The following is a 14,700-nucleotide window of genomic DNA, read 5'->3' on the forward strand; positions in this document are numbered from 1 at the left end:
AAGGCACTTCATAGTGCTGTAGCTTCACGTCTCTTTTTGTCTTTTCTTTTTGTCATCATATATTTCCAGTAGTGAAGCTACACTGAAGCTATCACATTCAAAGCATTTTTTTTTATTTTAAACACATTTAAAAAGAGAATTTAACTACTTATATTTCCATGTGTAGTTTACATAAGTGAGCAGATGTTTTAATAGAAGCACTTGTTTTATATTCATCCTTTAAAATGAAGATATTCTGAAAAACAGTTGAGCAGTGTTTAATAAAGTAATGTGAAAAAGTTTTATAGGACATCACGTTGGAACGAACTGATCAACAGCAAATATGAGCACCTCTAGAAAAGCACAAGTATTGGCAGTTGATGGTTTCACCACATTCTTCCCAACAGCGCACAGCCAAGCAAATTCAGCCCAAGGTCAAACCGTGCAATGCTCAGGAAAACAGCAAAAAACCAGTAGCTACATCCCAGACTTCACAGGCTTCTGTTAGCATTTTAAATGTTTAAAGATGATGACAGCAGAAAAAAAGACTGAAAAACAAGGGAAATGACAGCAGAGCTTAAGTTTGCAAAGTTTATAAGATGTCAGGAAGACCAAAGTGGAGATGTTTGACCATAATACATTGCACCATATTTTGTGAAAAGCAAGCACAGCATATCAGCACAAACACCTCACACCAGCTGTCAAGCACAGTCTTGTTTTGCTGCAAAAGGATCTGGTTCACCAACAGGACAATGACCCCAAGCACTCCAGCAAATCTACAACAGAATGGCTGAAACAAAAAAAGGAATCAAGTTGTTGCAGTAGGCTAGACCTCAACCCAACTGCGTATTAATGAAGTCCTGAAAACCTGAATGAACTCAAGTGATGTTTTAATGGAGATTAGGCCAAAAAATTCCTCCACAATGATGTCAGAGAGTGATAAAGTCATAGAGAAAGTGAACAGTTCAGTTAAGTTATTGCTGCTAAAGATGGTTCAACTAATCTCCCTCCAGGTACACAGCTAATATACAGGGAGTGCAGAATTATTAGGCAAGTTGTATTTTTGAGGAATAATTTTATTATTGAACAACAACCATGTTCTCAATGAACCCAAAAAACTCATTAATATCAAAGCTGAATGTTTTTGGAAGTAGTTTTTAGTTTTAGCTATTTTAGGGGGATATCTGTGTGCAGGTGACTATTACTGTGCATAATTATTAGGCAACTTAACAAAAAACAAATATATACCCATTATAATTATTTATTTTTACCAGTGAAACCAATATAACATCTCCACATTCACAAATATACATTTCTGACATTCAAAAACAAAACAAAAACAAAGCAGCGACCAATATAGCCACCTTTCTTTGCAAGGACACTCAAAAGCCTGCCATCCATGGATTCTGTCAGTGTTTTGATCTGTTCACCATCAACATTGCGTGCAGCAGCAACCACAGCCTCCCAGACACTGTTCAGAGAGGTGTACTGTTTTCCCTCCTTGTAAATCTCACATTTGATGATGGACCACAGGTTCTCAATGGGGTTCAGATCAGGTGAACAAGGAGGCCATGTCATTAGTTTTTCTTCTTTTATACCCTTTCTTGCCAGCCACGCTGTGGAGTACTTGGACGCGTGTGATGGAGCATTGTCCTGCATGAAGATCATGTTTTTCTTGAAGGATGCAGACTTCTTCCTGTACCACTGCTTGAAGAAGGTGTCTTCCAGAAACTGGCAGTAGGACTGGGAGTTGAACTTGACTCCATCCTCAACCCGAAAAGGCCCCACAAGCTCATCATTGATGATACCAGCCCAAACCAGTACTCCAGGTTGATGTGGACAAAATACTAATTTGCCTAATAATTCTGCACTCCCTGTATTGGAGATTATGAATCGGAATTTCAGGAGCAGGACCACGCCTCCAAACACGCTCCTTCTGGCTGTCATCTATATAGGTTCCCCCAGTTCTGCAAGCTGTTCATTCTCGTTTACGTGGCCCACCCTCCCTCCCTCCTTGTTCTCAATTCTTTAACGTCTTCATTTCTATTTAGTACGTGGGGATCTGCCAGGCCCGGGAGCCATCGCCTGTCCCCTTCAAGGTCTTCCCCAAACCGCAGCTCAATTCATGTCAAAGCATTCACTTTTACCTACTAAAACGCTGTCAAACCTAAAATGTGGACGTGGGCCCAGCTAGTGAAATGAGCTATTGTACATTTGTACGAAAGCATCTGTTTGTCAAACTCATCTGCGAATTCCCCCTGAAAAACACCAGCCGCTCTCTTTGCTCTCATCTGTACCACTGACCCAAACTTTGATGAGGAGATGCCTGATTTAATAGCACAGAGTGTAAATTAAAAATGTAGATTTTAGACCAGAAAGTAAAAGTAACATGGAGTTGTTCTTTTCTCTCCATGTCCAGCAGAGGGCAACGATTCCAGTTGCTAGTTCCTTTGACCAACAGTCTTAGCAAATGCTTTTCCTAATTTCAGGTCTTATTGATTACAGCATGTTATCTATTAAAAGTAAAAAAGCAGTGTGAGTATGCAGTGTTCTTCAGTTTCCCAGTCTAATCCATCCCTCGCTTGTCTCATCACATATACAGTGTGCTTCTAATGCCAACAGAAAAGAAAGAAAAATGTAACACTCTTCTTTAGACTCAGCAGTTCAGAAGTGACAACTGAAGAGAAACAACGTACCTTTGCACCTTACTACAGAAGAGGATTTGTGACAACTGATCAAGCAACCCAAGCCGAAAAAAATAGAGTTGTATTAAGCTTATCCATGAAGAATGTGCTGACAGATAAGTGGGAAAAGACAATCTCAAACTAGTTATTAAGACTGGAGGAAATTTACTCATGAATAATGTCTCACTACTTCAGGGTGTCGGTAGTTTGGGTTGGATTGGGATCAGGTGGAAGCAAAGTGGGCAGTGAGCACTCTTGAATCCGATTTGGTCAAATTTTCTTTCTGGGGAAAACGCTTTAGATAAATGGCTTCATAGCAAGACTCTCTAAGCCAACAATCACTTTGCTGTTCTTCTATTAAAATAAGCTATTAAAGAAAATAAAAGAATCATATAATCAGCCATCACTGCATTACGTATTTTTCTTACAATAAGCACAGACCTCTGCAGCTTACTGCCTCACAGCACTCATGTTTAGTCAACAGAGAATAAAAACAATAGATGCTGTATGGCTTTTTCAAGCTCTTAGAGCACATAGGATAATGCACATATGTGGTCTTATATGTTCCCCGGCTCCTACATTATGCTGAAATGTCCTGACAAATAATTTGATCGATCTTGTCAGGAGACCAATCTGCTCACCTCACTCCCTACACACTTATTGATGAGGCACGTGTTTTTCATGGGTCAAGTCATTTTAATTAGTCCTCATGCCAATATCACAGGCGAGCATTCGCTGCGTCTGACAGCTTAGAGGAATCCTAATTAAACCACGCTCACCCACTCACTTACTCGCACTCCCTGGGGTCGAACACAAGAGCCTCTGATCAGGCTTGAGCTGAGTGAAAATAATATATGACAAATATTATCGATTAGGCGGTCGTAATATTAACGGCCCAAGTGTTTCGAATTCAGCCAAAAACCCTGCTGAAGGTGAGGTTTGTGTTCTGAATCACTTTTTTCTGTCTAAACTAATTATCCCAGTCAGCCAGGGTAAAGGTAATGTGGCCCTGACTGATTTAGATTAATGCTACACCACAGCCGCACACAGCCAGCCAGCGCTTTACCGCTTCTAAGCCCCTGCCACTTTTACATCCGACAACCAGAGAGCTGGCTCAGGATCCCACAAATGGCTCTGCGATAGGTGTTTCGTTGTCTTATTAATGGGATCCAACTAGAGAATACAAAGCATATGCTGTAGTTTGTCTTATAAACAGCCCTTTAACTGAAAAAGCCATCATTATAATTGCTGATGATGGTCGCCCCTGCTAATAGCTCTGTCCTTGAATACAAATGCAAAGGCACGTGCTGCACTTTCTCAGGCTTTCGGGTTTACGTTGAATTAAAGGAATAATTTAAAATGTATTTAAAGTTGCATGCTTTTAACAAAATGTTCTTTTTTTTAACACTTATAGCTGAATACTGGGAGATATAGCATCTCTCCATTGTCCTACTGTTCACTCAGTTCTCTTAGTCTACAGGAACAACCCTGCTCCCCTCCAGACACACAAATTCTCCTGTTTCTCTCTTTGTTTACAAATTAATCCAATCAAGTCAAACCTGTTAATTAGTGAGGGTTAAAGGTGACGCTAGGTATGCCTGTCAGTGTATAGCAGGCTTGCCCGCTATAAGCAAAGAGTTCAAGCTGGCCTCTCGCCCAGTGTTGGACAAGCGACTGAAACAAATGGATGTACTCCAAGAGGGCGCCACAGATGGCTGGTAGGATCGGTCTGGATTGTGCTGTGATTGTTATTCCTCACCACCTCGAAGCAAATTCCCAGGGTAATTAGCCTGATTCCGATTGTAAGATTAATAAAATTATAAGAATTTTTAACTTCTGTGAATACATTCAGTAAGAACCTCCTAATATGGCACTTAAAGGCACATGTAGAGCATTTCAAATTATTTTCACCCAGTTTGTACACATCTTTCTCATTTTGTCCTCTGTAGAGGAAGTTGTCCAGCGCACAATTAAATTTGCTTTCCCCGCTCCAACAACTGTGAAGAATTCCTGATTTAAATTCCTCCTGACTGTACAATCCTATACGCCATGATCTCTTCTTCCACTTGTAATGGCCATGTCTCCAGGCAGCTCAGCCTCCATTAGTGACACTGATTAACCCCACAGTTTCTGGCCGTTCACCGCTTGATGGGGCTGGACAGGCGATGGATCTGAGAAGAGACCGGTCGAGGAGAGAGGGAGCCTGAGAGGACTTGTTAAAATGTATGAGTTTTATCACATCTTGTTGAGGCTACTTCATTTGCTGTCTGAAATGGAGAGAATGCAGCCGAATGAGATCTGGTATTGGATTTTCATTGAGGAGTTGACTGGGCTGCCAATTAGATGTAATTTGATTGATGCTCTTCTAATTTGTTCGCTCTTCAGCTGTAAGCGGCCACGAGTTCATCTGAAAATGCAAAGTAGATAATTTTGAATTCTGGGGAGAGCGAGAGAGATCTTTTGATGCTTTGTAGGGGAAAAAAAAAATCACAGTTGACTCACTTCATCTACCCAAATTTACATCGTGCCAGTGCATCTACGCACTTTTCATGTATTACAAGTCGAGAGATGAGTGGAGAGTTTTTTTTAATCTCATTTTCACTAAAACTGTGGACTGTCCTCATTACTTGTAAACAGAAAAAAAACCAATGGAGTAAATCACTTTATTTCTGTCTACTTTATATAAATCTAAAAAGGGTTTTTTTTAACCACAAGGCTTCACTTTGAGAGCTTGGATCCTTATAATGTCAGAGACGGTGTCTAAACAGCAGATGCCACCTGCACAAAAATCGGTCATCATCAGTCACCTGAAACATGTTTTTTCTCTTGTACAGGCCCAATGCAAGATTTCCAGATATTCATCATATATAATAATTCAAGAGTAATATTACAAGTAGTTTCTTATTACAGTGGCATCTATGGTGTGATGATCCATCCTTGCAAATTGAGGCAGTATGGTTTCTTGAAAACAAAAGAATTTTTCACATTTCTTTTACATGTAACAACCCCGTTAACTTTCCCCCCTATATATATTTTTCTTGTAAGGTTACCATTTTTCTTTTCTTTACTTCCTCCCCCTTTTGTTCCTTCATTGTTTCCATTCAAGGTTAAGTGCACTAGAAATCGAAAGACAACAAGTACTGTGAGCCCGGACACATAAACATTAAACATGCTTGATTAAAGGGATGAAAGGGATACACCTCTCTGGCAGATCTTGTTGGCTCCACTTGCAAATGAAAGAAAGCCCTGTCACTGTCTTGCCAGGTTCAAATAAGATGGTGCAGATAGAGGACACAGACTGTTACATCCTAAACAGACTTTCTAAATTCTGCAGCTGCTGTGAGGTTAGTTGTCGTAACTGTAAATGCCAGCTTTGGGCAGCATGATGTAGAAGTCAGCGTTAGTCTATGTCAAAAACAACTCATCTACCATTAAAATGTAATTAAGCACTGTAATCAAAGAGGATATACTTTAGGCTGACACCCGTATGTTAGAAGCTAAAGTCCTACAGAAATAATATTTCTATTGTCCAAAATCAATCAATATGCAGATTAAATTTGATTCACACTAAAACCGTTATTGTGTGTAATTTGTGCTTTATTGTGTATACTGTGTTAATGCAATGCATATGATTTGTATGTAAATAGGAATGTCAATCACTATTATGAAAGAGGTTAGTCAGGTTAAGTCAAATATAACAATGACAAAAGTCAGATTTCTCTTTAGTTGTAAATGTTGCATTAAACCTGCATCATATGACTGCTCAGTAGATTATTTATATCAGGTAAAGGCGCGGCTTGTTTATGGTTTCTCTCTCTTCACATTCAAGCTTGATATATTTTTAAAAAAGAGTCAGACAAGTTATGCTGATTTTAGTTTGCTTTCATACATCAGGTTCTTCCCTGCTGAGGTTTTCTGAGGTGCACTAACGGGAATTACATGCTGTGGAATTGAGAGGTAGAAGGTGTTGGCGCTCCCTATATCCCCGAGGAGCTGGCCTGACTTCTTTTATCTCAAATGAGCAGATCGGAGGACTGCTGATGGATTGCTGACTGCCTGTTAGAGATTTTCAGCTCTGCTGAGTTTATGCCTGGTAAGTTATGTTTGGAATCTGCACTTGCATGTAAACAAGTCTTGCTTTTATGTACAGGTTATGTAGCTACATAAATATAGTCTGAGCCTAATATCTCAGAAGCACTAATTGGGTCGGAAAATGTAAAAGTAGCATTAACAGTTTAATAAAATAAACATTTAATTAATCATGTTATTTACAGTTTCAAAAATTAAATAACCAGCCACATTACCCTCTGGATTTATACCTGCAGTGTGCAGAATTAATTATTTGATCCCAGCTGAATTTCCTCACTTAAAAAGAAATGAACAGTTTCTAATTTTTATGGTTGTTTCATTTCAATAGAGAGAGAGAAATTCAGAAAAACACAAGACATAAAAGTTAGAAATTGATTTGAATGTCTCTAAGTGAAATAAGCATTTGATCCCCTACAACAGAGCCAGAATTCTGGCTCCCAACCTGTCGACAGAATCAGTTTCTTCCATTCCAGTTTCTCCACCACCACGTGCAACATCAAAGAGCTGTCAAAGGATGTGAAGGACAAGACTGTAGACCTGCGCAAGGCTGGAATGAGCAACAAGACCATCAGCAAGACACTTAATGAAAAAGTGACAACTGTTGGTGTGATTATTCATAAATGAAAGAAATATAAAATGATTATCAATCACCCTTTGTCTGGAGCTCCATGCGAGACCTTGTGCTGTGGTTAGATAAAACTTAAAACAAGCTCTTTGCCATCAACCCAGCCTACCGTGTTTGGAGGAAGAGAAATCCTGGGCATGATCCAAAGAACACCATCCCCACAGTCAAATGGCGGTGGAAGCATTATTCTTTGGGGGGTTTTCTGCTAAGGGTACAGACTTATATCAGCTTATATCGGTTGGTGTAGGAGGATTTACTTTATTTTTGTGCCACAAAAGCACAAGAACCCAACTGCAATCTGCAACCTGAACAGAAGTAATGGCTTTATACTGGTAACAGAACGTCAGCCCTTTGCAAGCATCTGCACAGATGCATGCTAATACAAAGCTAGCCAAGCATTCAGAATGATGTTAATGTTGAGTGCATGTTAACCTCAGCCCACCAGGCAACAAAGGCTGTCCTTAGGCTGGTTTTCATCTTTGCATTGTTGGCACTGTGGTTATATGTAAATACTTAAAAACGATTGTGCGGTTTGTGGGACTGTAGCCTGCAGGTTTATATTTTTAACTGGTTATAGCCATCTGTAATTATAAGATGGTACATTTTAGGTCATTTTATGGAGAAATGTGAAAGTAATGTAAAGAGTAGCGTAAAAAATTACTTTCTATGGTGAGTAATTATGTTACATACTGCATTACTTTTAAGAAAAGTAACACGCAATTTGTAATTTTATAATACAATACTTTTTAAAACAATGACCACGACACTGGTTATTATTGATGAAACCCTGCAGCAAAAGTGGATGGACTATGACAAGACAGTAAAGTAAATACTTTGATGAAACTTCTTACACGATATGACAGAGCTCCTTATGACATTTTCTCTCTCGTTGCTGAGACAGTGGGGTACTGATTACGGTTTAGTCCGTGAAATCATTCCCAGCTGGTTTCTCTCGTTAAGAGCCGAACTCTGACATTAGCAGCGATTACAATGTCTGTGGGTCAGTCTGTGACTGAAGTCTTTATGTGAGAGAATTCACTGGAGCACAGGCCACAAAATTAGCTGTTTGGTATGCAGACAGACAGACTGTATTCCAATTGAGGCGTCACACTCTGATCCTCAGCCTCTAATCCGTGTTGTTCATGGCCACAACTGTGCAGGAATGTGCTTCCCATTGCAACCGAGTGATTAGGGTTTTTGAAACATCTCAGAATTGTATTCTGTGTCACGCTCTCCATTTTAATCACACTCTCACACTACTTATACTTGAGAAAGTCTGGTATTTTACCCATACTTTGACACTTATACCACAGATGTGACTGTTTGCCTTTAGGCAATAGGTCACTTAAGCAAATGTTCCACATACTGGGATTGATAAACATACTTTTAGTGGTGCTACCTCTGCTTTATGTGATTCTGGGCTCATTTACTCTGTGCCAACCCACCGTTTTGCACCAAAACTGAAAGTTAAAAAAAAAAGTTGCATTTAATGTGAAAAATCTCTCAAGAACAAAAAATGTAATCACTATAAAATAGCTGGTTCCTGTGGATGTTTGTTGGCAGGCAACAAGCTTTTCAGGATCTCTTTAAGTAGCAACAAGGTTAATCTCCACAATGTGGGAAGAGAAATGTGAAACTGTGCAAATTTTGCAGTTATCCAAAGTAACTGCTTCCCCACCATTCTCTCCACATAAAACACCACTTTGCAAGTCCATTTTTTAAACCCAGTCTCACATAAAAATGGTGCATTAGCAAGCATGGCAAAAATGTCTACTTTAAGTTTCATTTAATTCAAATTGCGAGATGCCAGTAGTTTTGGCCTATTACTCTGCAATCATATCACAAGACTGTCAATTATCTTTCTTTTCTATCTAAAAATAGGTAATGAAATCATTTGGAGATTGGATTGATGGTGTAAATTCAGGTTTCACACAATCTTTGATTAGGTTCACACATTTCGCTGTTGGTTTTATGACAAAGAGGCAACAACTGTGCATTTTCAGAGTACTACAAGACTATGAGTTTCTTGCAAAGTCACTTAGTTCAACTACAAAATATTACAAATGACACTGGGCCAATGACGATTCTAGAAAATAAGTTAAATCATACACTAATTATATGCAGCTGATTTTGTTTCAAAATGAGTCACTCGCTGGATGAGGCAGATGCAGAAAGTTATCCACTCTAAATTTACAGCCTGCTCACAGAGATCTCCACCATCACTGCTTTTTTAAATGTTTTTTTATTTAAAAGCAGTAAAAATGTGCAGGCAGAAATCCTAGTGCACAGGGAGACACTTTCAAACTTTTTAAAAATCACAGTGGGTGAAGCCTAGAAATGCTCATCTCTAGAGAGTTGCTCCTTATAAGCCCCGTTGTTCATATGTCCAGGGCAGAGCTGAGCTTTGCCTTCTACACTCTGTATTGTGTTAAAGTTGCTAGTCCTCACAAAACTTTAGACTAACTATAGACATTTTTTAAAAAAACAAACAAACAACATCTACAAGATTCATATGCAATAAGACTATGATTAACATTACAGCAAATTCAAAAGTGTTAAATGTTTTGGTGTTAATAGTCTTCTTGCAAAAGTAGAGTTAATTTTACTCTAAGCAGAGTCACATTCTTTTAATGTAACTCTGAGGTGTAAAATGATAGTAGTTAAAATCGAGTGTTAAAAATGAGTGTTTCTATGTCAAATCTGGAGGTGTTACAATGGAAACATTAACTCTTGACCTCTTAACTCTGAACTCCTACAGGGGCTATGACACCAATAGAGTGAATTCACAGACTCCGCCCCCAGCACGGCTCCAATCGAAGCTGAAGTGAAGCCGTTTCAGAACATTTTGCTCTACATATTTGAGTTGTTTGTGTGACGCCCACAAGTGTATGGTCACAATTGTAATTTTGTTGTGAATTGTTTTTGATGTAAAAGACCTGATTTTATGGTGGTATTGCACTTTTCATTTAGCGTTATGGACAATGTAATTGCGTGGCATTGCCACAAGGGGGAGATAGTGGTGAGTGCGATAGGCTGTTGCAACGCGTCTCGGCCTCAGACGAGGAAGAGCCTGCAGACCGAACGCAACTGATGTCTCCTGTCTCTGCTTTTCTGTTAAAAAAACAGGTCAGTAGTTCAAGTTTGCTCACCACAATGTACATATAAAGGCAAGAAACCTTTTTCTGTCTTAGTTTAAAGACCGCAAATGTTGTGAGAGAGTGTGTTTTCACTGATTGAGAGAAAGCTAACTATACCGCCATTTGTAATGGCAGCCGCCATTTCACTCGTAGTCTAAATAGGCAGCTGGTCTTATTACCTGTTTTATTTTGTGACAAATGGAGCTCTTAGACACTTCTTTTATCCTGGCATTATTGGAAGTTACAGTTGATTAGGACCTACCCAGTTCTTATGTGTCAAATGTAAATAGTCTGATGTATACTGTTTGTGGATGATTGTGAACTGTTTGTGAGCAATGGAAGAATATTTTTGTTTATTGGTTACAAATGTAATATATTGTTTGAATCTGTTAAAGTATAAGAAAAGTATAAAGGTGACATAAGCGGGTTAATTGCAGTGTTAGTGGTGCTGCACCGAAATGTTTTGATGCTGAAATGCAGTAAAATTGGTTACAGATTTATTGTAAATAAGGACGTTCATATACAATGATTATTTTGTAAGTTTATTCTTGTGAGAGTGCAAGGTAACCAAAAGGGTTTGAGCTATGGACCTAATTGAATGTTTGTGTTGTTAAAAGCGAAATGTGTGTGTCTAAATGAAAAGAAAAGGACGTTGTTAAACTCTGTTAATGACTCAGACGAGGAAGAGCCTGCAGACCGAACGCAACTGATGTCTCCTGTCTCTGCTTTTCTGTTAAAAAAACAGTTTAAAAACAGACCCCATCGAAGGCCCGTAACATAATTTTGGTGGCCCGTACGGGGATCAGCATGCTACGTGGGTGACTGCTGATCCTTTAATCAACGAACCAGAGACAGCCATCACAGGGCAGGCGTGTTGGAACAGGGGTTTTCACACCTACTGCTGTTGAAAGATGCTATTATTCATCTCATTGATAGTCATGCCGCTGAAGTATCTCACCCTGTAGTCTCAGAGGAAAATGTTGTTACTCTCACAACACTTAAGCACCCGGAACAGAGTGATGTACTTACCTCAGCTATATTGCCTCTTGAGTCTGTTAATCCACAAATAACAGAGTATGAAATGCTAAAGGCTAACTACGAGGCACTTGGTAAAAAGTTAGCAGATTTACAAGTGACATCTGCAACACAAGACACACCCACCCCACTATTACACAGTCACTCGAGCTGAGAGCGTGACAAACAGCCGCTCCACCACAGACATGCGACAATCTAAGCCTGATCACATGGTTTCCCTAAGAGACCTGCCATTTTTGCAACGCAGAGAGTTTAAAGTACATGGTGGTCAGGTTGGGGACATTGCATCTGACATTAGCTACCATGGACTGTGTAAGCAGATTGAGGAGGGGCTCAAGGTGAAGCACACAGAGGGAGAGATCATTCAAGGTGTGCTCCGTATTATCAAGCCTGGACAGTTTAAGGACATGTTGATCAGTAAAGATGACTTGACCCTCATTGAACTCAAAAGCTTACTACGTTCACACCTGAGTGAGAAGAGTGGGAGTGAGTTATTTCAGGAATTGTTGAGCACTAAGCAACATGACCATGAAACTCCACAACAGTTCCTCTACAGGATGATTGGACTGAAGCAGAAAGTCATGTTTGCATCCAGGCAGGATAACATGGACGTTGCGTATGAGACACGTACGATCCAAAATGTATTTCTACGCACCATTCATCAAGGTCTTCTACCAAAATATAGTGACATTCGTAATGAACTCAAGCCACTACTATCAGACTACAGTGTGTCAGATGAAGCCTTGATAAGGCAAGTGAACAAAGTGTCAAGCGAAGAGAGTGAGCGACAGCGAAGACTGGGATATTCCACTCGACAAAAGGTAACACATGCTCATACTGCTCAACTTGAACTTGCCAAAGACACTGAAATGACTGACTGTAAATCTAAGAGTAAGAATAAAGTCATAGAAGAGCTGGCTGCGAAGGTGGAAACCCTGACCAAAGTGGTTGAGTCTCTCACAGCCAGTCAGGCTCGTGAACCCACTTGTCAGTGTGCACACCCAAAGCAGAAGCCCAGACAAACTGCAAAACAGTATAGCTGTCCCAAGTGTATTGAAAGTGGGGCTACTTCATGCACTCATTGTTTTATCTGTGGGGAGACAGGTCACAGGGCAGTGGGATGTCTCAAACGAAGCCAACCCAGAAGCTCTAGTTGGCCTCCTGCTGATACACACACGCCCAGAACCAGTGGACAGCCAGACCCAAAATCACGAGGTATGTGCTCAGAAGAGTTTGCTCATGTCAGAAGTAGTTGGGCGACCCTTCCAACGAAAAATGCAGACACAGGGGCAAGTGAGAGAGTGGCACAGCTTGTTGGGAAAAAATTTAAAATCAAGTGTTACATTCATAGCTTTGCAGTGGACTGTTTATTGGACACAGGTGCACAAGTGAGTCTCATTGATCGCCAGTGGGCAAAAACCTACCTCTCTGACCACAAACTCCGGCCACTGACAGAACTTATTGGAGATAAGGCTCTTAGTGTGCTTGGTGTTAATGGCCAGCCATTACCCTACGACGGCTGGGTGGGCGTGATGGTGAGTCTCCCAATCAATCAATCAATCAATCAATCTTTATTTATAAAGCACTTTTCATACAGAGAAAATGTAGCACAAAGTGCTTTACATAGTTAAAAGCAGCCCACCCCACCCTCCAACTCACTCCCCACACTCTCAATACACATATATCCCCCCACCCACACACACATACACACACGCGCACACTTAAAGAGTAAAAATTGGGCTGGGCTCGCATGAGCCAAGTGAGGAAACACTATAACAGGGAGCCGTCTGCACCGGGAGCCGGTCACAGACCGCAGCCTCCAGGCTGGGCACACAGCAGGAGGGAGGCAAAGGAGCCCCCCAGCCAGTCTGAGAGGACCCCAGAGACCCAGCAGCCACGGTCAATAACAGCCCCGGTGCAGAGAGCGCCCTCCCAGAGAATAGTGACCCAAACTTGACTGTACAAGTCCCCTTTTTAGTAAGCAGTGTGCCCATGGACTGCCCCCTGATTGGTTTCAATGTAATTGAACAGCTGATACTGGGGCCAAATGCTAGTACAAACCTCATACCCACCATTGTGAGCCTCCTGCGCAGCGCGATGAACCTCCAGGATGACACAGCGACGGCACTGGTCAACTTCATCCAGACCAAGCTTACCAGTGATAACGTGGTCAGCCAGAGTGTCCTAAAAGTGGGCCTGTATGATGTAGTAATCCCGGCTGGTCAAGTTAAGTATGTTAAGTGTAAAGTCTCCTCTACAGTTGACATGTCCAACCCCCTCGTGCTCTTTGAACCAACTGAGAGCAACCCACAACTGCAACAGCTTGATATTGGCAACAGCCTCCTCACAGTTTGTGATGCCAGAGTCCCATATGTCAAAGTACCTATTGGCAATCACACTAAGCATGATGTGACCCTCACCGGCAGAGCAGCCCTTGGAACTATTGAACCAATAGCAGGAGTCGTACAAACTGACTTACCAAACCTCGGTGAGCCCAAAGTGACTCAAGATGTCGACCCTGATGTATCTCAAATACCCCAGCAATGCGGTGAAGATCAAGCAACACAGGAATGGGATCCACCTGTTGATGTTAGTCACCTGACTGAAGGCCAACAGACTGTTGCCAAGAAAATGTTAAGGGAAGAGTCAGGGGCTTTTGCACGTGATGAGAATGACATGGGGTGCATTCCCAGCTTGGAAATGACAATAACACTCAAAGACACAACCCCAATTCAGAAATCGTACACCTCAATTCCAAAACCCCTCTATAAGGAGGTTAAAGAGTATATTGAGGACCTCTTGGCAAGAGGATGGATTGTAAAGTCTAGATCCCCTTACTCTGCGCCAATAGTTTGCGTGTGGAAAAAGGATGGCTCCCTAAGGCTCTGTATCGACTACCGTCTCCTGAACCAGCGCACAGTACCTGATCGCCACCCATTACCAAGAATCCAGGACCTCATTGACACCTTGGGAGGGTATAACTGGTTCTCCATTTTGGACCAGGGAAAAGCCTATCACCAGGGCTTTATAGCAGAAGGATCCCGCCATCTGACTGCATTCATCACCCCCTGGGGCCTTTATGAATGGGTGCGAATTCCCTTCGGTCTTACCAACGCACCTGCTGCATTCCAACGCAGTATGGAAGAAATGC

At 41.1% G+C, this 14,700-nt stretch overlaps 1 protein-coding gene across 2 annotated transcripts; it reads left to right on the forward strand.

Annotated features, from left to right (window-relative positions):
- The first annotated feature begins 10,252 nt into the window (after positions 1–10,252).
- LOC113022723 (uncharacterized) lies at positions 10,253–13,128 on the forward strand. 2 transcript variants are annotated; one of them, XM_026168440.1, is made up of 3 exons: positions 10,253–10,503; positions 11,260–12,370; positions 12,654–13,128. In XM_026168440.1, exons 2-3 carry the CDS (start codon positions 11,735–11,737, stop codon positions 12,939–12,941), a joined length of 924 nt encoding a protein of 307 aa, XP_026024225.1. In that variant the 5' UTR covers positions 10,253–10,503; positions 11,260–11,734; the 3' UTR covers positions 12,942–13,128. The 2 variants fall into 2 exon arrangements, with proteins under 2 accessions (XP_026024225.1, XP_026024226.1); XM_026168441.1 differs by lacking the exon at positions 10,253–10,503 and having other exon boundaries at positions 11,197–12,370.
- The last annotated feature ends 1,572 nt before the right edge of the window (positions 13,129–14,700 follow it).

Source organism: Astatotilapia calliptera, chromosome 5 (assembly GCF_900246225.1).
Source record: "Astatotilapia calliptera chromosome 5, fAstCal1.2, whole genome shotgun sequence".
Lineage (NCBI taxonomy): Eukaryota > Metazoa > Chordata > Actinopteri > Cichliformes > Cichlidae > Astatotilapia > Astatotilapia calliptera.